Raw genomic sequence first — 24,296 nt, 5'->3', positions numbered from 1 at the left:
CAAAACATAACTTGTGCACACATGCATATTGAAGAATAGCCTACATGTTACAATTATACTATATTAACTAGTCTACTTGTTCCAAAATGGACAGTTATAACACCTAGCTACATTTTAGACAAATAACTTTTATTGCTTCGCATATGAATATTATCATTATACTATTATGAATAGTATGCGCCGCTGGCTGTGAAAACCCAGCTAAAGTCAATTTAAGCGATTTACTGTTTTCTACATATAATCGTCCTTAATAAGGTAAAGAACATTCTGTGAAAATGTAACCTTGATATCTTTATTATAGACATCTACAAATCATAGTTAAAATCAAACTTCGATGCTTGTTATCTCATTATTTGATTTTGAGACTTGAGGGTCACATATATATATATATATATATGAACATATTTGTCTCATTACTGCATCAAATAGGACAATTAAATAAGACAATTAATCTGTAATGGATGAATGAATGAGCTATCAATCATACACACACAGGAAGTAAATCTAAGGAGGTTTTAAAACTACCAAATTAGATTGAATGGTTAGTTTTGGGACAGTGATTATGACATCATGTTAAAGTCTCATTAATTTTATGCAATGACTCTCTGACGGGGCAGCTCTTAGTGATTTGTTTGGGAACAGAATCCATTAGGGAAAGGCATTTTCTCAGTCAGGAAATAGGATATTGAGTACCTATGAGTACCTGGATGAGTGTCCTGAACATTAATTAACATCATGATGTGCAGATAACATCCTAGTTACCCCACATGAGTATGCATGTGAATAAAAAATACAGTACAAAAATTGTTGTGCACATCCCAAACATCCGAATAGGATGCAGGTGCACAATGTGCCTGATGAAGACCTGAAGGTCGAAACGTTGCTTGATTAAATTCCTCTGGAGCAGTAGTTTTCAGTGTGCAGACTTCACTTCTTTATTTGTCTATGCATGTGAATAAAACATGCATCTTAACTGTTTGTGAAAATGTCCACTTTGTGGTTTTGCAAGTTAGATGTGTAAGAATAGCAGGGGTTGTTATGTCATATGTGCTGGCGTTTCTATAAACTCCAACATCCTGGAAACCATTTGGCTGCCATTCATTGATAGTTCTTGTTTGAACTCTGAGCTCTGTTTTTGTTTTGTTTTTTCTTGTGCAGAAATAATAGATAGATGTTTTTAATGCAGTAAACATACATGCCTTTGAGATACATTAATGTCAGTATCATCAGTGTCAATAATTGTAGGACATGTTCCTACAAAACCCCTCTAATTGACAGTTTGGGATGAGTAGTGGAAAAAGTAAACACCCCAGTTATCTGTCTGCTATAGCCTCAGGATTTGAGAAATGGTGTGGACCGAACTGACATGGATGGTGTTGTTTAATGCTCTCGCAGGTGAAAGTTTAGCCATGGTGTTCCCTTCTGCATTGTGCATCTTTAGTCTCTTGGCTTTGGTTCAGGCCCAATCTGAATCCCAGCAACCCAAGATTCAGCTCCGTCTAGCGGGTAATAAACGCAAGCATTACGAGGGTCGTCTGGAGGTCTTCTACAACAACGAATGGGGGACTATCTGTGATGATGACTTCTCAATCTTAGCTGCTCATGTTGCATGCAGGGAGCTTGGCTTCCTGGGTGCTGTGGCCTGGTCCCCATCTGCAAAGTTTGGACAAGGAGAAGGTAGGCAAGAATTCTGATTGTATATTATAAGCTTCTGTTCTACTGAAAGATCCATTATATGCATATATTCTTGAATTTTATTGCTAATCCATCATGTTTTAGTCATTAGAGGTAATTGATACCAAACAGAGAGTCAAAAAAGTATGGAAACAAGATTTAAAGTCAAGAGCAGACATAATCTCATCTCTCTGTCTCTTTACCACAGAAACATGATGATTTGTCTCAATAAATCTGTCCAAAGATGTAAATCAGTGGGTGGTTATGATTGAGCCCTATGGGAAGAGTAACCATTGGTCTTGACTCTTATTCCACTTTCCACAGAGTAAGCAAAATCATTAGCAGCATGCAATGCATAGTGAAGGGAAATTCTAGAAGGGTTCATATTTGATAACTTTATATTGAATCAAAGAAGTTAACAAAATCTAGCCAGACTAGAGTGGTTGAGGCTGGTTTACCAAGGCATTTAGCTAAAAGCAGGAATAATTCACCCAAATAAGAAACTTCTGTCATCAGCATAATCACTGACAATTCATTTGTGAGAGGCAGAACTTTTGAATTATTTTAGTTTGACTTTCAGTCTGACACTTGCAGCATAGTACACAAGTTGTGAGAACATCTTTAATGATTCTTTTATGGTGCTTATTAAAAAAAAATCCTTCCAAAACTCACCATCATACAGGTTTTGAAATAGATAAAGTAGAGTTGCAGAGTCATTTTTGAGAGTTGAACTGTTCAATTAAGGGAATTAAGTAGCCAGATAGTGACACCAAGACAGCATCCAAAACACAACATCTGCTGGTGATTGACAAAACCATCAATTGCTCTTTATTACACAGGACGCATTTGGCTGGACAACGTCCATTGCACAGGAAGAGAGAAATCCTTAGCCGAATGCCCCTCAAATGGCTTTGGGGTGTCAGACTGCCGCCACAGTGAGGATGTTGGGGTGATTTGCAATCAGAAGCGCATTCCTGGCCACAGGTTCATCAATACCATGAACAACAACGTTGAGGTACGTCAACTCTAGGATCACGTAATCATGCTAGTTTATTAACCTAACTGAGGTTGACAGTGCTTAGTCACTTGAAATTTACTGAAAGGCAGTGCAGATGTGAATTCAGAGCTGGTAAACCAAGCCTAAGACTCTGCTGGAGGTGATTGGGATTAACAACCAGTATTTTCCATCTGAAGAGCCAAGAATCCTACCCAGAAAAGCATTATGTCTTAGACACATGACCACATATCTTTGTCATATCCAGAAATTCAGCTCTGAGTGGTAGTTCTGCTTTCTTTCTTTCTTATCGGTGATCATTCCCAGTCACTTTATCTCGTGGATGAAAGGAAGTGAAGGTCTGTTACCACAGGTCACACATTCCTCTCCAAAGTTTGCTGCTATAGAATAGTTTATTAGCGTTCAATTCTCCTTTTATGATGCGCCAGCTGTCCACACACACCCCTATGTCCTTTGATGCAAAGGTCTGTGCCAGAATTAACCGATATCTGTATATTTGCCATGTGGCTATGGCAACCAAGGTAAGCTGGTTTAAAGAAACGACTGACCTTTGAGAGAGATCTAAGAGCCCATAGTGTGCTTTTCCATTTCCACGACCCCAAGATTTAATGACTTTCCCACATTGTGTGTCTTTCTCCCGATCCTTCCTGTCCCCGAGACGTTCCCCCCTTCCTCTGATGTCTTCTTTGGGAACTGCTGACTAATGGAAGGAATGATTTCAAAACGGAATCCCACCTATTAAATGTGAAAATTATTTTATTGTGAGAAGCGAAAAGACTGTTAGTTAAAAGATTTGAATGAGGGACAGTGTTTCTCTGGCCTGGTATGAAAAATACCAGCCGTCAGGTTCAAGTTCCTGTGATGTCACCGGTCAGGCGACGGTCTGTGAATGAATGTGAGAAGTTGTTAGGTTTTGGTAGGTGTAATCGTGACTTTTCCCTGCATCACATACCAGAAGTCTGAGACACAGACGCTCCTCTGTGAAGCTCGTATGAGTGAATTCTCAAACACCAGGGTGAACTAAACTGAGACAGACACCCAGATTCCTCAGGCTTCCTTCCAGCGCCAATGTTTTTCTAAGCGAGAGTCCATCTTTTTGTGTATTTTTTCTCATCAATGGACGGTGTGATTTCAGAAATAACAAAGGGTAGCAGAAACTGGCAGCCGAACAGTGCTAAATTCTTAACGCATCACAAGCGGTGGATTACAAAATGCTTCCACAAATATTATCCTTTGCCAAAACTGGAAAAAACACTTTTTTATGTCATATACATATAAACAACACAGTTTTAATGTCTGTTTGCCTGCTTTTATTTGCCTTTCCTGGGTGTCAGCACAGCTAACCAGTGTGTTCTCCACCCTGCAAACATTACCTCTTAAAAACCTTTAAAGATGTAGGAGAAGATGACAGATAGATGGTTTACTGTGGTTTTGCTGCTATAATCATATTAGCTTATTATTGATATGTAAAGAAACACTACATTACCCTGAAAACATGTAGTGTTTAACATCATCATTACCGTTAGTGTTATTTCAGAGCCCATAAATGCAGAGCAGCTACTTGATTAGCTGGGTTTAATGGCTTGTGAAGATGTTTAGACACTTAGATTCACATTTTTGTGTTAATGAAGACATTGGCTAAAAACTTCCCTAAACAACCTAGCAACCAAACAGAACTGTGTATAAAACCCCAAGCAACATGCTAACATTCACAGTAGCATTGTAACATCACCACCACTTTTTTTTACCGTAAACTCCTAGTGCTATCATTTCTGTTTGAATGATGAATCATATATTTAACTGTTTATATTGCTTTCCTTTTCGCAGTTTTCCCAATATATTATCTCCCTCTGAAACATAAACATGTTCTCATCACTTAGAACTGACCACACACAGCTGGACACAAATGTTTTGTCTAAACTAATAAGATAGGCAAAAGACAGGCTCTCAGAAAAGAGAGCAGAGGTAAATGAATGAGTGAATTGTTTGTTTTGTATTCTTGTAAACATTCAATGGAACAGAAGAACAGCTTATCATATAATCAAATGAATCACCACCACACACAGTCTGCCTCCACACATGGAAACAATCAGAGTGGTTCCCAAAGGTTCAGAGCAGGCAAACTCTTTGCTTGGTTTGAGTTCAAGAAAATGCTTTAATAAATCAGCTTATGATTATATAACTTATTTACATGTTTGTCTACAGCAGATGTTTCCTACCAACACAACTTCATATTCTTGGTACATACAGAACATGCAGATGAGAATATACAACTTGCTAAGATACACTACGACCAGACATGACATTCAGATGTTTAGAAGTCCTCAGGACTGAACTTTAGAACATAGTAAAGTCATGTTCATGAGGCAAAAAGACAGGACCTAAAGTAGATTAAATGCTTATAATGATTCTGTCATGGTGATTGGCAGAATATTATCAAGTCAGACTTAAGTACTCTATATAGTTACAAGTTCTCTTGCTGTATTGACTTTTAAGTATATGTAGATATATTGCTGCTATATCTATATTAAGTTATAACTTGAGGACTAACATGTTCTCCCAGAACCCAAGATTTGTTCTGACTGGTGTCTTTGTCTGCAAGGTGTTAAGAACTGCTCTTGAATAATGGAAGACCAGTCTTTTGGGAAGAATCTCCAGGGCTGAACATAAATATGTCCAGAGATGTTCTGTGGAATAAAGGTTCAGGGGTCATGTTAAGCTTAATCGTTTCCATGGAACTGACTTGTTCGTGGGACCCTTGTGACCCTTTACTACTGCTGAGCTCACCATTAATTCTCTCATTCTTTGTTTCTTGTCCTCCCTCTTTATTTCCTTCATGCACACAGAGTTGTAAGTGGTACCCTGACACAAAGATGACCCTGAAGACAAAAGCATATCTAAAAATGGCATTCCTTTCAGACAGTTGTAGACGGACGGCCTTTGGTGTGGTGGTGTGAATATGAGTTGTGTTTGAGAGTGATGACAAACCGAGCTGAAGAAATTCCTGCTTTTTAGGGGATGGGAATGATAGTCTGTACATACGTATGTTCGGCTTTGTAATGGTGGAGAGAATCCAGATGTTGTCCATGTAGCCTCTTTCTTAGAGATTACTTCAGCAAGAATCAATATACCAGCTGGATCCATCCACCCCTCACATTCATCGTTAACTTCCTCAAAAAGTGCCTAAAATTCCCTCAAAACCACAAACCTGCACAATCAAGTCCCTGGAACAGGCACGTGGAGGACCAACGTGAAACAGGAAGGGAAGAGGAGGCAGGAAGGGAAAAGGAGAGGAGAATTTGACTGCGCGACTGTACCAGACACCGTCACCTCTCCCTCGCCCACATCAAAAAGCCCTAAGGAGAACATTAACGGCATGTAAATATTTTGATATCTGGATTCCATGAAGGTGAAAAGAAGGTGGTTCTGTCCCAGCTGGCACCTCAGCTACTGAGGAATGTCTGGACTACGAGGGGCTTCCAGTCTCACTTCTACCGTTTCCATCGCTTACACATGGACCCCTCGCTCTTAAAACACAGTCAGATGTGGGAATGGTTTCTCACTTATATGAATGACTGTAAGTGAGTATGTCTCAGACGTATTAGTCTATATGAGCTGACAGACAGCATTTATAGCCTCAAAGACCTCTTTGTCAAGTCTCATTCCTAAAAAAAGCCCACACATTGTGAAGTAGAGGTGATGTGATTGAATGAAAGATGACGTATGTTTGGTTGTACACTTACACACATTTACACATTCAGATTATTGACAGGGATTTAATCCAATAAATATCTTTAAAAGCATTTGTGCATGAAGGTACCTCATGAAAAACATATTTTGGACAGACTTCTGAGCTTTGGTGATAACTAAGCAAATATTAAATTACAATACTACAATATTAATTTTATGCTACAAATGACATTAAAAGTGGAAAAGGTTTCCCTCCAAGAATTGTGGCGGCATACATGTGTTAACTGCTTTTTAATGATGGAGATTCACTTTGACCTAAACTGCAATCTTGATGGCTAATGGGTTTCTGGCATTTGTCCAGCAATGTCAGACATCTTTTTAACTTCTTGCATAAGGTAAAGAGCACTGGTTGCTGCAGTTGCTTGCTTTATTTAATTGATTTAATTAATTTTCAACTTTGAATTAGACACAGAACCTTGCCATTGGTAGTGCTTTGCTCTGCCATTGAGCTACATGAACACAAAAATACCTTTCATGTGAATTCATAGTATTTTCTGGTTAAGAGACCTCAATAGGGTCAGTTTTCTTTTACGTCTCTAGGAATTTCCCCAAAACAAAACCTTGGGTTTGAAGGCTTGATGGCTCCTGTCGAACTTGTCATCCTATCAGTCAGGAACATAGCCTTCATTGTTGGTCACTGCATGTCGAGTCTTGGACCAGACATTCTTCAAGCTTAACAAAGCAGAAATTGTTGTTTCAACTATTCTGTACAGAGAACGTTCCTTATTAGACAGATACTTTATACCTTAAAGGGTGCTTGATCTAATATACCCAACACTTGCAACATAGTGCTGGGCCGTATCCTGATTTAAACGGTAAACCAGTTTGAATTACACACACAGTATGAATAAAAAAAATATATACAAAAAGCATACAAGAACAAGTGGCTCACCAACTGTAACGTTAGACAGTGTCCTGGATTGAGAGAGAATCCCTGTTAAAAGCATACATTTCTGAATAATGACAGTGAATACAGTGGTTCTTCAGATTAGGTCTCATGCATTCTGATAAAAACACAGTCTGGTGTAATAAACCATGAAACCCTGATACAGATTTTTGTTCAGTCCGCCCAACACTACCTGCAAGGCATTCTTTTATATATATAAATATGAAGATTTATGAACATTCCAAGTGTATTTTCCATCGGCAAACTCAAATGTACTTGTGCCATCATAGTATATCAATCTCTGAGTTTCTTATGTGGGCAAAACCTGAGAATGATAAAACAGGGCGTCACTTTGGTTTAAAAATATGCAGTGGAAGGTATCTGGTCTGGTTTCTTTAGGCGGAGGTCACGCTATCAGGCAACAGGCGTAGGCACTTCCTCACATCTGGCTGGATGACCCCGACTCACGCCCTCAGCTTCAACACTCAACTCTTTGGTTTCCTCCAGACTTCCAGTGCTTAAGCAAACAGTGATGTGTCTGACTCTAGAGCCCACTTCAACTGGACCCAACCCATCAGTCTGGCCTTTATATAGTAATATTTACATTAAACTCAGTTCTGCTCACTCTGCGTCTAGAGCATTTAGGTCCACGTGAGGCCGCCAAATTCTTTTGGCTTAACCCCGTTGGCCAACTTTCTCTCTCCCTTTTCTATAATGCACACACATGCACATTAACACATGCCAAAATTAAATTAGAAGCCACAGTCTTCGTTTTATGTTTACCGTGGTCAGTTGAAACATGTCCGGTAACCACCTCCCTGTTAAAAGTACAACATTGCTGGGTTTACACATCTAAAACATTCCTTTCAGTTGATATCATGGAAAACAGCCCTCGTGAGGGCACATGTGAGGGTATTTTTTTGCAGCTAACAAAGATACCTTTTAATTTTATAACAGTTAATGTTCCTTCAAGCTGGAAGATTCCTGTAACTTAATGGATTGGATGACAGATTCTACTGTAATAAAAGTGCATGAACTCCTCAAAATCTAGGATGATTACTGCAAGAATGTTTTGAGAGATACTGAAGTGAAGCTTTTGGTCAAATTCCAACTTTGGCCTTGTCTTATAAACTGTATCTGGCAAGCCTTGTTAAATGTGAGTCATGGATTATCTGGCTGGCCCTCAGATTCCACCCTGAAAGAGTAGAAGACACTCTTCTGACTAATACGGTGTCTGCAACATCCAGAACTTAAGTCATTTGCTGCTACTTGAGGAAATGGCCTAAATAAACGATCCATTCTGGGAATAATGTGGGAATTCCGATAAAGACTGATAACATGCTCTTTTGTTTTTTCCTCCCTAGACTCTCGAAGAACGAGTGGAAGAAATCCGTATAAGACCCATTTCATCTCACCTCAAGCGCATACCCGTTACTGAAGGATACGTGGAGATTAAAGAAAGGGGCAAATGGAGGCAGATCTGTGATGAGGAGTGGACCCCACTGAACAACCGAGTCGTCTGTGGAATGTACGGATTCCCCAGAGAGAAGAACTACAACAACAAAGTCTACAAGTACGGAAAAGTCCCCGCTGCTTTGCTTTGTATGATAAAGAGCCATGAGTCAAACACAAATTTGAAAAAAGATACATTTTCAGGCCTTTGTGATTAGGACGCACTAAAAATCAAGAACAAACAGACAAGAAAGAAAACAGACACACTCAGAGAGTTTTTAGGGTTTCCCCAAAAGTAACTTTCTAAAGTTTAAAGTTACCATGTAAACAGGCAACAAGAGTTATTTAGTCCTCAGATGTGTGTGAACGCCTCCACAAGTGAATCATGGCCAGATTGTTTCCCAACATAATTCTTGGCTGTTTCCCCTCTAACAGAGAACATTTTGTTTCCACTGTAACTCTGGTAAGGACATTTTATAGTAAAACTGCCTATAAATTATCATTTTAGGGTGTTTTAACCACATTTGTACACTAAAACACACTATAACACACAAAAGTTTAGTGTAAGTTTATATATATATACATATATATATATATATATAGATTCCAGGAAAATGTTTATATATATATATATGTATATATATATTTTTTTTAGATGTATTCATGCGTTTATTTCTAAACTAAGCAACATACTAATGAAAGTAATGCCTGGTGATATTTAAAGGTGAGGTTTGTCCATGTTTGTTTGTTTTGTTGGAACGTTTTATAATGATCCACGTTTTAAACTGCTGGCCATGTGACCTCACTTTTCCTCAGTCCATTTATTTTAAGTCTGTGCCTTTAATGTTATTCATGCCATTGAGAAACACAATTATGCAAAGAAGTAGGCCATAGTAAATGGTATTGTCTTACATCAGAGTTGATGTATAGTACCAAAAATAATACTGAGATATCAAAAAATGCTCAGAAATCTGGACTCAGAACATGCTGTACTCATTAAACGAGAAGGAAAGGAAACCTGAAGGCTTTTCAGATTGTTTGAGTCAAGATGTTTGGTGACCTTTGCTGAACTCTGGACTGTGGAGTCATGGGAAAAGTCATGTTTTCTTGGGTTAGCACAGCAGTACTGCCACAGGCAATGTCTGGTCCCTATAGTAATCATAACACGTCCTTTTGGATAATGTCCTCCTAAACAAGAATTCAATATCTGAAGTATGTGTTTAATTGCATGATTAATTATTTTGTAGCACTACTGATCTTTATCTGTGGCTCTGTTTTACAGATCACTGTCCATGCGTAAGAAAAAGAACTACTGGGGTTTCTCAGTGAACTGCACAGGAAATGAAGCCCACCTGTCTAGCTGTAGGCTGGGCAAACCCTTGGAGCCCAAGCGGAACGTCGAATGTGGACATGGCCTGCCTGTGGTGGTCAGCTGTGTGCCTGGAAGAGCTTTTGCCCCCTCATCCTCCACTGGCTTCCGCAAGGCTTACAGACCAGAGGTTGGTAGCCTTACAATTTAAGTAACTGTTATCACTAGCGCTGCTTAGCATCAAAATAAGGACAGACTCTGGAATAAAAACAGTTTTCCTAAGAATCAGCGTCATCGGCAAAATAAAATAAGTCATTCATCATTGTGTTTCCTGAAGGCGTTTTGGTTAGCATTGGGCTCACAGACTGACAGTTGATCAACAAGTCATTATATACAGTAATATTTAAAAGTATATTATGGTCTTAGACTTTGTAGAACATATCCAACAGGGAAAATTGGTAATAGAGAATAGTAATTCATGGCATGGTACAGTTAACAGAGCATGAAGTTAGATTTGAAGGTAGTAGCTACTAGCGCTTCTCAACAGCGAAAAAAGAGTGACGATAGGGTAAAAATAGTATTCCTAAGAATCAACAGTCCCAGCAGCAACAGAAAATGTACTTCTAATCATCTTTCATAAGGTTTTCCAGATGGTATTAGATTCACCCAACTACTTGATTGAAAATTACCCATGGATTTACTACAAATACCCTAAACTAACCATAGTTTAACCATGGTATTTGTAGTAAAACTGTTGTTACACAAATGGTAACATAAGGGTTGCACTAATTATTATAGTATATTATGTCCTTAAACTTAGTAGAACATATCAAACATGGACAATAATGAGACACTGACATGAACAACATCCACAAAATGAAGTTTGTATTAGTGGCCCCATGCTACAAGCGCTGCTGGAATTAAAATAGCTTTCCTAAGAAACTACACTGTCACCTGCAATGATGTAATGAAGGAAAATTCCTTTTGGACTGTCTTCCATCAGCAGCTCCCGGTTAGCACTGGGTTCACAGACTTCTTGTTTGTTCTAATGCGCACGTGAAAATGAGTTTGTGTCTGTTGAGGGCTGAATGTTGAATGCTAAGGTTACAGTCCTTCTCAGAGATGATTTGTGGTTGTGGAATGTTTGGCGAGTCTGTTTTCCCTCACCTATCAGCCTCTTACTTTCTGGAAAGAATCGCTTACTCTTCCATTGGTTTCCTGTGGATCATCATGTCAAAGTGACACTTCAGTCATGAAGTACATTAAATCATATTGCCTTTTCGAAGAAAAGGAGATTACATAATATTCAAACATGACCCCAGAGGCCTGAAGTGAGTGTGTATAAACAAGGGATGGAAAAAATTCATCTGAAAGGCTGAGTCACCTGAATCAGATCAATATACAGAGACTGAACAAACACTGGTCACTGAGGGTGTATGGACTGATCATCCTGCTAATTTCTTCCATCTCTGATGACACAGCAACCCTTGGTTCGTCTGCGGGGAGGTTCGCGGATCGGTGAAGGGAGAGTGGAGGTGCTGAAGAATGGAGTTTGGGGAACCGTCTGCGATGATAACTGGAACCTGAGGGCTGCCACCATCGTGTGTCGAGAGCTGGGCTTTGGGAGCGCCAAAGAGGCTCTCACTGGAGCGAAGTTAGGACAAGGTTAGTTAATACACTATCAGTGGTTCTTAAACCAATAGACCTTGGGGAGTCAATCCCATAAGAATCAGTTCTTTGATTCTGAGACGTTGAGATTGTCTCCATTATCTGGATTTCCAAAATACTAGATGTTTAAGAAGAAGCTTAAAGGAATAGTTCACCCAAAAATGAAAATTCATTAATTAATTACAAACCTTCATGTCATTCCAAATCTATAAGACCTTTGTTCATCTTCGGAACACAAATGAAGATAATTTTGATGAAATCCAAGAGCTTTCTGACCCTTAATAGACAGTAATGCGTCTGAAACGTTCAAGGTTCAGAAAAGTAGTAAGGACATTGTTAAAACAGCCCATGATACATCAGTGGTTCAACCGTAATTTTATGAAACTACAAGAATACTTTTTATGTGCAAAACAACAAAAATAACAACTTTTTTTCTTCCATGTCAGTCTTCACCATGTGTATTCCTCTGCTTGTAAAAAAAATTTATAAAATGCAAATAATGAAATGCAACTAACCATATAATACTGCATAATACTGGTACTCAGAAAATGTCTATAATAATCTTTAATATCTAAATTTTTTAGAAAATGAAGTATACTCATTAAGCAGGAAGCAAAAATCAGACGCACATTGTCCTTAAACTGCAACTTCTACAGCAGTGTCTGTGTCTGGCATTCATCAGACGTCCATGGATCACTGCTCTGTACTAAAGAGTCTTTGATCAGGGGCATGAGAGGCAGATTTTTTGAACATTCTTTGGCAAGGAGACTCATGCGTAACGAAACATCTGTGCTGCAACCGCTTGTGAAGATGGTTGCTCCTCAGCTGATGTTTGGACAGGTTCCTACAGTAATGGATTTTTAAAATCCATGTTCAAAGAACTTGCTCAGAGAAGATGTGCACATCCAGAAATATCTCAAACTTGCGCACTTGTCTTTAATTCCATATGCACAAGGTTTCACTTCAATCACACTGAAATTAGGATGGTAGTTTTGATAGCTCATTGAATGTAGGAAATATACAACAAGGAAAATATTTAGTCATGTATGGCAAAAATTATATTTAGAACTAAATTTCAAGTAGAGAAAAATGCTTTCTTCTTCCTCCAAGAGTTAATTTATTTATTTATTTATTTTCAGAATTGAATACATCAACTTTAAATCAGTAAACTACTTTAAATCAGTCTCCAAGCTGTTTTGGTTCATTTTAAAACGCGTTCTACCAAACAAAGGTCCTTTTGTGGTACTTTAAGGCTTTTAAGTTTTTAAAAGTTGAGAGTGAGATCAACAGCTTTTGCTCGTTTTAGTCTAAACAAATACTTCTTCAGTTTTGCTGGATCCAATGTTTCATGTGTTTCCAGTAAATAATATCTGAGTATGACATCTGTCTGATGTCCATATTTGCTGAATTCCTTTTTTTAGGTCCAAAATGTGCCTTTGAGCAAGTCATTTCACCCAAGGTTACTTCAAAATGGACCCTGAATATTTATGTGTATTAAATATATCAAGTTTAATATAAATGTAATATAAAATATGCTGATTGTTTTCTGTGTTGTTTCTCTACTGTGTTTTTTTAACAGAAAAGACAGAAAAATGTCATTTAAGCACAAATCAATATTCCCTGTCCATGAACACCCTGTTTTTTTGTCTTATTCTGAATGTGTGTTTTCTCAGGAATGGGTCCAGTCCACATGAATGAGGTGGAGTGCTCTGGATTTGAGAAATCTCTCACTGACTGTTACTTCAATAATGATGCTCTGGGCTGCAGTCACGAGGAGGACGCTGCCGTCCGCTGTAATATACCTGCCATGGGTTTCCAGAAGAGGGTCAGGACCCTTCAACTCTACTTACTTATTCTGTTATTGTTCTAACACTAGCTACAAATTCACAAATATGTATTTTTGACTACAACAGATACGTCTAAGCGGAGGAAGGAACCCACATGAGGGACGTGTGGAGGTTCTGACTGAGAAGAACGGCTCTCTGGTTTGGGGAACCGTTTGTAGTGAAAACTGGGGGATGGTCGAGGCCATGGTGGTCTGCAGACAGCTGGGATTGGGCTTTGCCAGCTATGCCTTTCAGGTAAATCTACCCATTAAAGTGCTCACCAGTCTTTTTTGTGGCAAAATTACCAGAAATTCACCAAAAAAGCTTGTTAATTGTCAGTAGTGTAGAGACATAGATGTGGAGATTTCAAGCTGGGTAGATTTCTGTTGGTCAGCATGGCAAATTCATTTGACCAAAGGTCCTTGCACAGAGTCCGAAATTTTCATATGCGTTTTTTTTTTATATATATTCGTCATTCTTTCCTATCAAAATGCTTGCTACAGATGCGTAAACTTAGAAAAGTGAACCAGATCTGATTTTTTTTTATGGCAGACGAAAGTTTCCAATGTAGTGTGTAAACGCGATTGACACAACATGAGGTCTTATTAATTTTTTTATATTAAAAATATATATATATTTTTTTAACGCCACCATTCTCACCCTTTTGTGCAACAACAGCTGCTCCGGGCACGTGATCTTAGCTCAAATCTAATTGGACAGCCGTTTCGTCTTCGAAGAAATCGACACACAGGACGAAAAAAAAACTGTTGTTTGCGTGAATGATTGCACCCGGTGTGAATAGCCCCATACGAATCTGTTTTGATTCAAAAGCGTCACAGGACCAAATTTTTACGTTCAGTGTGAAAATCTGTTTGAGGAAACCTTTAACCTGCAAACTAAATTTCTGATTGTGTGGATTCCTATTAAAATGACTAGATTTCACCTAAGATTCGCCAGTGAACAATAAAAGTTGTTTCCAACACTCAATCCAGCATATTTTACCATCTAAGGAAGGACCATCTTCAGTAGTGCTAACCTTTCAATAGCCACAGTGAGTCATCGTAGTGTTCGTAGCACGCATTTGAATGAGACTGTTTTAGGGCACTTGGTGTAGATGAAGGACTTTAATAAGGGCACATGCCATGTAGTCAGTGTGGTATCCCCATTTAATCCACCACAAGTTTCCTGGATCCTGTAACTCTGTTCAATACCATTCATTTCAATAATTAATTTTTGAATTTGCGTGTAAGATCACAGACTGTCTAGGACTGAGATGGCTAGACTAGAGACGGATATTTAACAGCCCAGTGACAAACTCACAGTGATACAAGCCTGGAAGCTATTAATGCATTAGAAATGGTATGGAGGGAATAGCTTGATGGGCGGTTTTATGAGTGGAAATTGGAAGCCTAAAGTGCTTCTGCAGGGTAATGCCATGATCAAGTGTTTTTATGATGATTGACTGAAATTCGCCACGAGCTGTGGCACATGGCTGCATGTCAAGACATCATTTCTTTAACGGCTTCAACTTTGGGACACAAAGCAGTTCTATCTCATGTCACTCATGGTCATTATAAGTCCCTCTTGAAAAGCCTAGTGTATTATGCTAGTGTGGTATTTGTTTAACTGGAGCCCTGCTTAAAAAAAAAAAATCATTTTTCTTGAGCAGCAAATCAGCATATTAAAATGATTTCTGATCATGTGACACAGACTGGAGGAATGATGCTAAAATTCAGCTTTACATCACAGGAATAAATTACGTTTTAACATATATTCAATGAGAAAATAGCTGTTTTGTTAACACTGTTCTTAATTTAGTTTTTATCAAATAAATACATCTTAGTGAGCACGAGCAAGAGACTTTAAAGCAATTCAAATGATGCATTAATAGGGAAGTTTGTTCACCGACATTTACGTTTTCTCTTACCGAACTTGAAAAGTGCAGGATACAACTTCCAGATGTCGGAGTGGCCATTAAATATTCGGTCTGGAGCGGTGGCTCTTTCTTTCCAGACAGCATGTGTGGAGGGTTTTACAATGGCGAGGGTTGAAGGAAGCACATGGAAAGTCTGACAGAATGTGCCCACAGTCCCCTGCCCACAGCAGGAGTCCAACTGGCTTATCTATCAGAGGAGGCAGTGACTCAGCGCTGTGCAGTCTAACACAAAACACATGGAAAACACCCTAATGCTAGATGATTATGTTTTTGCATCACAAGAAAACTGACAGACACTTTCCCCTCTTCTGGGGGACAGCTTGTCTTATGTTTCAGACCGCTAAACTTATGCAACAGATGTATTGAAAAGCAATCTTGGGAGCAGATGCTCAAATCACGTTTGGGAACACATTAGTCGATCTGGAAACCGTGATAAAACAGCCCTCGTTTGGTGAGAAGGCATAATGACAGCCAGATATCCGTTGTCCTAGATTTGCTCCAGGCTTATTATAGTTCAATAAAACTGAAACTGTAAAAAAGCTACAAAACTCATTTTAAATAAATGTATATAAATATAGTTATATGTTTTAAATGAGTAAATAAATATTCAAACTTATTTTAATTCAACTAGTTTTCATTTAGATGCACTAAAATACTTGATGTGCTTAAATATCTCAAATGAAATCAAACTAGATCAAAAAGACTAAAGCTTTAACAAAACTTAAAATAAATGAAATACTAATTCATTAAAAACTATGTTAGTATTTCATCAGTGCTAAAAAAAAGACTGGTTTACATTAGATTCATTAGAAGTCAGTTGCTTTTTGATGTGATTTGAAGAAACTAAATGATCAAAATGTTCTTACAATCGTTCTCAGATGTGAACAGAGGGAAACTGGAATCGCATCGAATCAGTGAACAAATGATTCTTTTGAGCCAGTTCTTCTCGTAAAACAAACTGACTTTGCTCAGAGACCAGAATGATGATTTAACCAATTTAATGACGGGGCAAAATCAATCAATCAATCAGATAAAAAGAAATAATAAATCCAGTAATTTCTCCACAGCTCATGTGTAGCGTGTGTTTGTACAGGAGACGTGGTACTGGGCTGGAGACGCGAGTGCAGATAATGTTGTGATGAGCGGGGTCAGATGCTCAGGAACTGAGATGAGTCTTCCTCAGTGTCTTCACCACGGCAAACACATCAGCTGTCCCAAAGGAGGAGGACGCTTCGCTGCTGGGGTCTCCTGCTCTGATAGTGAGACAATCACCTCTTTATTTAAATCCTGGCTTTGTAAACAAGCTTAATGTAATAGTAAACTAAAAAGCCATTCCAAAGCTACACTTCAGCTGTCACATAATCTTCATTTTTTTAAGTATTCAAGATGGATCATCAGTTCCATGTGTACTAGCCTGCCCTGGTTGTCTAGACTGATACGCATGGAGGAATTTGCTCTGTCTGACCTCTGACCTCTGATCTCAGCGGCTCCTGACCTGGTGCTGAATGCTCAGCTGGTGGAGCAGACCACTTACCTGGAGGACCGGCCCATGTACGCTCTGCAGTGCGCTCTTGAGGAGAACTGCCTGTCAAGCACGGCCAAAAAGAACGACCACAGCTCCTACCGCCGCCTGCTCCGCTTCTCCTCCCAGATCCACAACGTTGGCCAATCAGATTTCAGACCCAAACTGGGTTACCACGCCTGGACCTGGCACGAGTGTCACAGGCAAGACCTTAGACCCCTCAGTAAACACCATAAAGACAAACACATATGTGAAGATATGATGTCACAAAATCATTTGTGCCAATGAGACGATGTTTAAAGTATCATACTGTTGTGACTCTGCAGGCATTATCACAGCATGGAGGTTTTTACTCATTATGATCTGCTGAGTCTGAACGGCACCAAGGTGGCAGAGGGTCACAAGGCCAGCTTCTGTCTAGAGGACACTCAGTGTGACGAGGGTGAGAACTGAGTTCATTTATTTATGTAAATAAAAGATTTTTTTGGCCTATTTTTTTTAATAATAATAATAATAAAAAAATATATATAATATATATATATATATATATATATATATATATATATGTACACACACACACACACACACACACACATATACAGTATATATATATATATATATATATATATATACAGTACAGACCAAAAGTTTGGAAACATTACTATTTTTAATGTTTTTGAAAGAAGTTTCTTCTGCTCATCAATCCTGCATTTATTTGATCAAAAATACAGAAAAAAATGTAATATTGTGATATATTATTACAATTTAAAATAATTGTTTTTAAATTTATTAAACTTTAAACTATCATTTATTCTGTGATGCAAAGCTGAATTTTTTAGGATCATTATCACATGATCCTTTAGAAATCATTCTAATATGATGATTCATTATCAAAGTTGGAAACAGTTCTGCTGCTTAATATTTTTTCAGAACATGTGATACTTTTTTAGGATACTCTGATGAATAAAAAGTAAAAAAAAAAAAAAGAAGCTATGTTTTTAAAATATAAATATTTTGTAATAACAATATACACTACTGATCAGTAATTTGCAGAGGTGGGGACAAGTCACACATGGTCAAGTCCAAGCAAGTCTCAAGTCTTAATCATCAAGTCTCGAGTCAAGTCTCAAGTCACAGTTCAGATAAATCAAGCAAGTCAAGTCAAGTCAAGCGTTCACCCTAAGCAAGTCAAGTCTAGACCTGATAAGTTTCTAGTCAAGTCAAGTCAGTACTAAAATAAATAGAGGTAAGGTTTTTCAATACATATTTATTTTTGCACAGAAAATATGAACTTGTATACAATTATTATGTATCTTATTCATTATACATTTGCTATATATGAATCATACGCAGACCTGTGCTACATTAATATCTGATCCATAATTAAATTAAATTGTGTTGTTTACACAATCCAGTCGTCTAATTCAATTTAATTGAAACAGTCTAAAATGTGTTGCATTTACAGAAAATATGGTTTGCATAGACAATGGCACTAAGCTGTGAACGATAGTGTCCGGTTCGCGAACGAATTGTTCGATTGAACCAGTTCACCAAATCGAACTGAATCGTTTTAAACGGTTCGCGTCTCCAATACGCATTAATCCACAAATGACTTAAACTGTTAATTTGTTTAATTTGGCTGACACTCCCTCTGCGTTAAAACAAACCAATATCCCGGAGTAATTCATTTACTAAAACAGTACACTGACTGGACTGCTGTGAAGAGAGAACTGAAGATGAACACAGAGCCGAGCCAGATAACGAACGAATGATTGACTCGTTCTCAAGTCAAGATCCGGTTGCATCGGTTTTCAGATCACCAGTACACTGAACCGAGAACTGTTTCCTTTGGACGCGTCCAGCATTAAAATTCAGGTTATGCCACTGTTATAGCTAAATTCCCCAATACATCTATTTATGAGACGTATCAGTAATGATAATGGTCACATTTCTAATAAGTAATAAAACATATGCAACCAAGGCCAAATTATGACAAACATAAAAGATTAATTCATTAACGTACATTAGAAATTGTTATAGATCTTAATGAAACTAACTATAAAGAAATTATTTTATTTCCTTTATTTATTGTTCTTGAAATGTCGAATGAAATTTGATGCTGTCGTCTCGGATATTCTTGCTTTGCATATTTTGCATCTGGCAAATATTTTTTTATCGGAACGGTCCACTTCAAAGTCCTATTTGTGGAGCTCGACTAATGTCTACCATGTTTGATGCGGTTTGAATTTTGCAGCATTAAAGGCACAGACGCTGATTAGTGGTGCTGATGTAACAATATTTTTTTTTTTATTGTTAATTTTATTGCTGATTGTTTATTGTACTGTACATTCAAGTCATTGTCGAGTCTTCCACTTCAAGTAAAGTCAAGTCTCAGGTAACTTATTCTCAAGTCAAAGTCAAGTCAAGTCATTTTCATACTTTAATCAAGCAAGTTGCAAGTCCGGAAAATTGTGACTCGAGTCATGTGACTCGAGTCCCCCACCTCTGGTAATTTGGGATCAGTAATTTTTTTCTTTTTTTTTTTATAAAATCAATACTTTTATTCAGCAAGGATGTGTTAAATTGATAAAAAGTGATAGTAAAGAAGATATATTATTAGAATATATATTATTAGAATTTTTTTATTTTGAATAAATGCAGTTCTTTTTAACCTTTTCTTCATCAAATATATTAGACAGCAGAACTGTTTCCAACACTCATAATAAATCAGAATATTAGAATGATTTCTAAATGATCATGTGATAGACTGGATGTTACATGTGACACTGAAGGCTGGAGTAATGATGCTGAAAATTCAGCTTTGCATTACAGGATTTTTTTTTTTTTAAGTATATTCAAATAGAAAACTATTATTTTAAGTTGTAATAATATTTCACAATATTACTGTTTTTCTGTATTTTTGATCAAATAAAGGCAGGCTTGATGAGCAGAAGAAACTTCTTTCAAAAACATAAAAAATAGTCATGTTTCCAAACTTTTGGTCTGTACTATACATACATATACACAAGGGTGCACATAAGTGGTCCGCACTCCGCAGGTCTGCATGTGCGACCAAAATAAAAAATGTGTTATATAAATATGTTCTGACAGCGCATTTGCGTACCGACATGGTTGACAGCTGTTAATACACAATTACCATTTTAGATCACAAACTGTACTATATAAGTTTTATTTTCAACCTGAAAGCATAAATCTAGGCTATGTCATGCCGTTTTCAAAGCACAATACAAAACTGTGACATTCATCCACTGATGCTCTTAAAGGTCCCATGACATAGATTATTTACTTTTCTTTAAATGCTTTTTAATGTTTCCTTAGGTGTACTTATATTGTTAGTATGATTTTTACATTTAAAATTTAGAAATAAAAAGCATTTTTTATATCCTGATATTAGCCCTCTGGCTTGAATGCTCTGTTTGAAGGGGCGTGTCTGCTGTGAGACTCCGAGTAAACGACAACTGTTGTGATTGGCTGACATCTTTGCATTCGAAATGCGTATTACATGTGGAACCCCTCTCAAATAAATAAATAAATAAATAAATATATATATATATATATATATATATATATATATATATAGCCTACTACAGCTGTCGAGATTAACGAATCGTAGATTTGTTGATCATATAATTATTTTTTCGATCTTTTCCCATCACATGAAAGACTGCAGTGATGAGCATTGAAGAGACAGAGTCTGTTTATCGCGTGAATGCAGTGATCTCGTCATTATTGCAACACGTTTTCTCTCACAAAATGCTTTCACCACAACTAACAGCAAACACATGAATACAGTAAGAGCTTTGTTGTGCAGCATAACAGCGTCATTCATTGTAACGGCAGTTTAGGCAAGTGTGCAGATTTACTCGCGATGTGTGAGAGCTCCGAAAAAAAAAGGGGCGTTCTTTGATCGCTCTCTGTAGTTAAATCACAATTTAAATAACAGATTTGTTTCATGCTACTAAGAGAAAGAACGTGAAGTTGATCGTTTAGTCACTGGCTTGATTCACTGATGCATAAACAGTATTAAACGATTTAGAAAGAAAGTCTGTGTGAACTTGAATGATTAAATACACATCAGAAATCACTGATCACAGATCAGGCATTAATGAACACTGTTACTCACTGTTTGTGCCGGTGCTGTCGAATCCATATCATAAAAGTCTGTTTGTAACGCCTTTGCTGACATTGCGACTGAATTATATGTAAATATTTGGGCGGGCAAAGCAGAGAAAGGGGAGGTAACATTTCTCTTTACAACGTCACAAAGAGGAGATTCCAGATCAGCCCGTTTGAGCTTCCATTTTCTCAAAGGCAGAGAAAGATAGCAAAATCTCGATTTACACCGATTAAAATTTTTTGAAACTTGGGGACCACATACATGCTAGGGGAACTCATATTAATGTTAAAAAACCTCAGAAAGTGAAATTTTCATGTCATAGGACCTTTAAATCAGCAGCGGTAAATCCGGAAGTGCGTATACTTACTTGTCGGCTACCCGCCAAAATAAAAGCCTGCTGATTTTAAGTTTGAATATAATGAAAATGCTTTTATTTATTTATTTTAGACGCATTTATCCAAAGCGACTTAAAATTGGGAATACATAAAGCGATTTTTCTTAAAGAGGCAAACAAAGGAAGTAGTAGTAAATATTAGCATTTTATTTGTAAGTTTACTATAAAATAAATGTATTTGTATTTAATACTAGGACTGCCTTTTATTTTTAATAATATTGTCACACACTATTATTTAGTTTATTTACTATTATTAAAAAAGAAAAAATAAATAAATAAATAAAGTGCAATAATATTTTTACTTTACATCATATTTGCCCAGAAAGATAAATATTTGCCATATAGGGGATGACATGATAAGGAAAAATCCATCAGTTTTAATGAAACTGTTGTTTTCTTTGATCTAGGTATTCAGAAACGGTATGTTTGTGCCAACTTTGGTGAACAGGGCATCACCGTTGGCTGCTGGGATACCTACAGACATGACATTGATTGTCAGTGGATTGATATCACAGATGTCAAACCAGGAGATTATATTTTCCAGGTAGTGTTTTACCTAAAGTGTAAAAACTTCAAAAATCTATCTTTAATTCTTTGGTTATTTTTTTGATAAATATTCTAACAATTCATGAGTGAACATAATTTTTTCTTTTTTATAGCCATTCAGAATTTGTGTTTTTCTGACAACATTCTGTGACAGGTTGTAATCAATCCTAACTATGATGTAGCCGAATCAGATTATTCCAACAACGTTATGAAGTGCAAGTGCCGCTATGATGGATACAGGATATGGACGTACCAATGTCATACAGGTGAGCTGCAGATAAAAACTGTACTGAAGTTCTACCAGGACAGTTTAAAAGCCATTAGAAGTGAATTCTACCACCTCTACCACTTTCCAGGTGGCTCGCGGAGTTCAGACATGGATGAGTACCCTGGAATGAGCAACCAGCTGCACTTCAGATAGGACACAGTGAGGAAGGACAAACGCTCTCGCAGGAGGACGCTGCAGGCTGTCACTCAGACTATTCAAATATTACTGACCACTAGAGAGACTCCAGCACTCTTAGGTTGAAGTACAGCTTGTTCTTTCATGGTCCTCCCTATATCAAACTTGCTTTCAACAGAAACGATTTAAATTCCTGTACTGTACTTGCTTTATTCATTTTTGGTGCTTGAAGTGCTTATTTGTTGGTTGTAGAGTTTACAAACCCATGCAGTAATGTTCAAACTAGGATCTTAATATTAATTTTTCAATTATTTCTGCATTATAACTTAAATTCACAAAGCCTGCAGTTTCATGAACTCATGAGCCCCACTAGCGGCTGTCAAACTCCTGTGCTTTATTCATCAAGCATGTCAAGTAATTTATTGTGTTCAGTCAGGGATTATGTTTTGTCAGGTTTTGTGTATGCAATGTGAAACTGTAATAATTTGGTGCAATTTTTTGAAGCATCTACCCTCTGTTTTATGAGGGTATCTATGAAGAGTTCAATGGTTTCCAGATATACAATGTGTTTATGACTGAACAACACATTTGGTCAAATCATTGCAACGTTTTCTATAATAAAAGCAATTCATGTGTGTTATTTGGAGGATGGTGTTTATGTGAACCTGACGACCCATGTTAAACACGTGACACCAAAACAACAAACGATACATTTAATTAAATCAGGAGAAACAGGTTGAGGTATCAAACTATTTTAAAGTATCATAGTGCAGAAATGAGTTATTTTTTAACAAATCAACTCAAGTCGAATATATAATAATGGTAGCAAACAAAATAAACAGTATTAGCTACATTTAGTTAGTGTAGTTAAAATAATACTATTGCATTTTAAACAGCATATTTAATGTTTCAAAAATGTAATTCGGAGTCCATTCCATCTTAAATTACACAAGCTGAACATGAAAACAACATTGACAAAGCTAAACACACGGTCTACTTAATTTAATCATTAGATTCACTATGATGGTCCTGCATGACCCATTTTAACAAATCCAATGAGTTAAAGAGCTTATTTGTATTAAATAAGGTTTAAGTTCATAAAAACGATCTATTTACAATGGCTGGAGCAGATGCTGAGCAGGAAAAAAATAAATAAAACAAGGCTGTTTCCTTCCAAAGAAGAAAGAACCAAAGTCCTCTGAATGCTTACCAAAACACAAATCAAATGCTCACTTACTGTAACGTAGTACTGGCTTGTTTCCTAAAATAGTCTTGAGTGGTTCAGTAATGTCAAGGACATTTGTTCTTTTCCCAGTCTAGTTTTAACTGAAGGACAGTCTTTGGAACTTTATTTAATATTCAGTTGAAGTTGTTTCTGATTTCAAAGCGTCTCCCCATCAAGCCCAGCGCTCTGGTCACCATCCTGCGAGCCACCACTGTCCGTCCGCGGCCTTACCTTCACCGGCTGAATGAACTCTGTATGGACGACATCAACATTCAAAATTAGTATATTACTGACATTATACAGATCAGTAACATGGCATTTGTATGAATTTATTTATTTATTTATTTAAAAATATACAAAATATACATACAATGACTTTAAAAGGTATAATGAAAATTCTGTTACTCACCCTCATGTCATCCTAAACCGTAGGAACTTCTTGAGATATTTTTGATGAAATCCGAGAGCTTTCTGACCCTGCATAGACAGCAACCCAACTGAAATGTAGCAAGACCCAGAAACATAGTATGGACTTCGGTAAAATAGTCCATG

The 24,296-nt window shown here is 37.3% G+C and overlaps 1 protein-coding gene across 1 annotated transcript; it reads left to right on the top strand.

Moving 5' to 3' along the window:
* The first annotated feature begins 1,362 nt into the window (after positions 1 to 1,362).
* Positions 1,363 to 23,159, top strand: LOC132127049 (lysyl oxidase homolog 2A). The gene is made up of 13 exons (XM_059538663.1): positions 1,363 to 1,677; positions 2,514 to 2,689; positions 8,690 to 8,898; positions 10,060 to 10,276; positions 11,568 to 11,751; positions 13,428 to 13,579; positions 13,668 to 13,835; positions 16,610 to 16,775; positions 17,001 to 17,241; positions 17,365 to 17,480; positions 21,978 to 22,114; positions 22,271 to 22,382; positions 22,473 to 23,159. The coding sequence occupies exons 1-13, from the start codon at positions 1,371 to 1,373 to the stop codon at positions 22,535 to 22,537; spliced, it is 2,250 nt and encodes a 749-aa protein (XP_059394646.1). The 5' UTR covers positions 1,363 to 1,370; the 3' UTR covers positions 22,538 to 23,159.
* The last annotated feature ends 1,137 nt before the right edge of the window (positions 23,160 to 24,296 follow it).

Source organism: Carassius carassius, chromosome 45, assembly GCF_963082965.1.
Source record: "Carassius carassius chromosome 45, fCarCar2.1, whole genome shotgun sequence".
NCBI lineage: Eukaryota > Metazoa > Chordata > Actinopteri > Cypriniformes > Cyprinidae > Carassius > Carassius carassius.
Note: the sequence above shows the minus strand (reverse complement) of the source record. Positions and strands in the feature narration are given on the sequence as shown.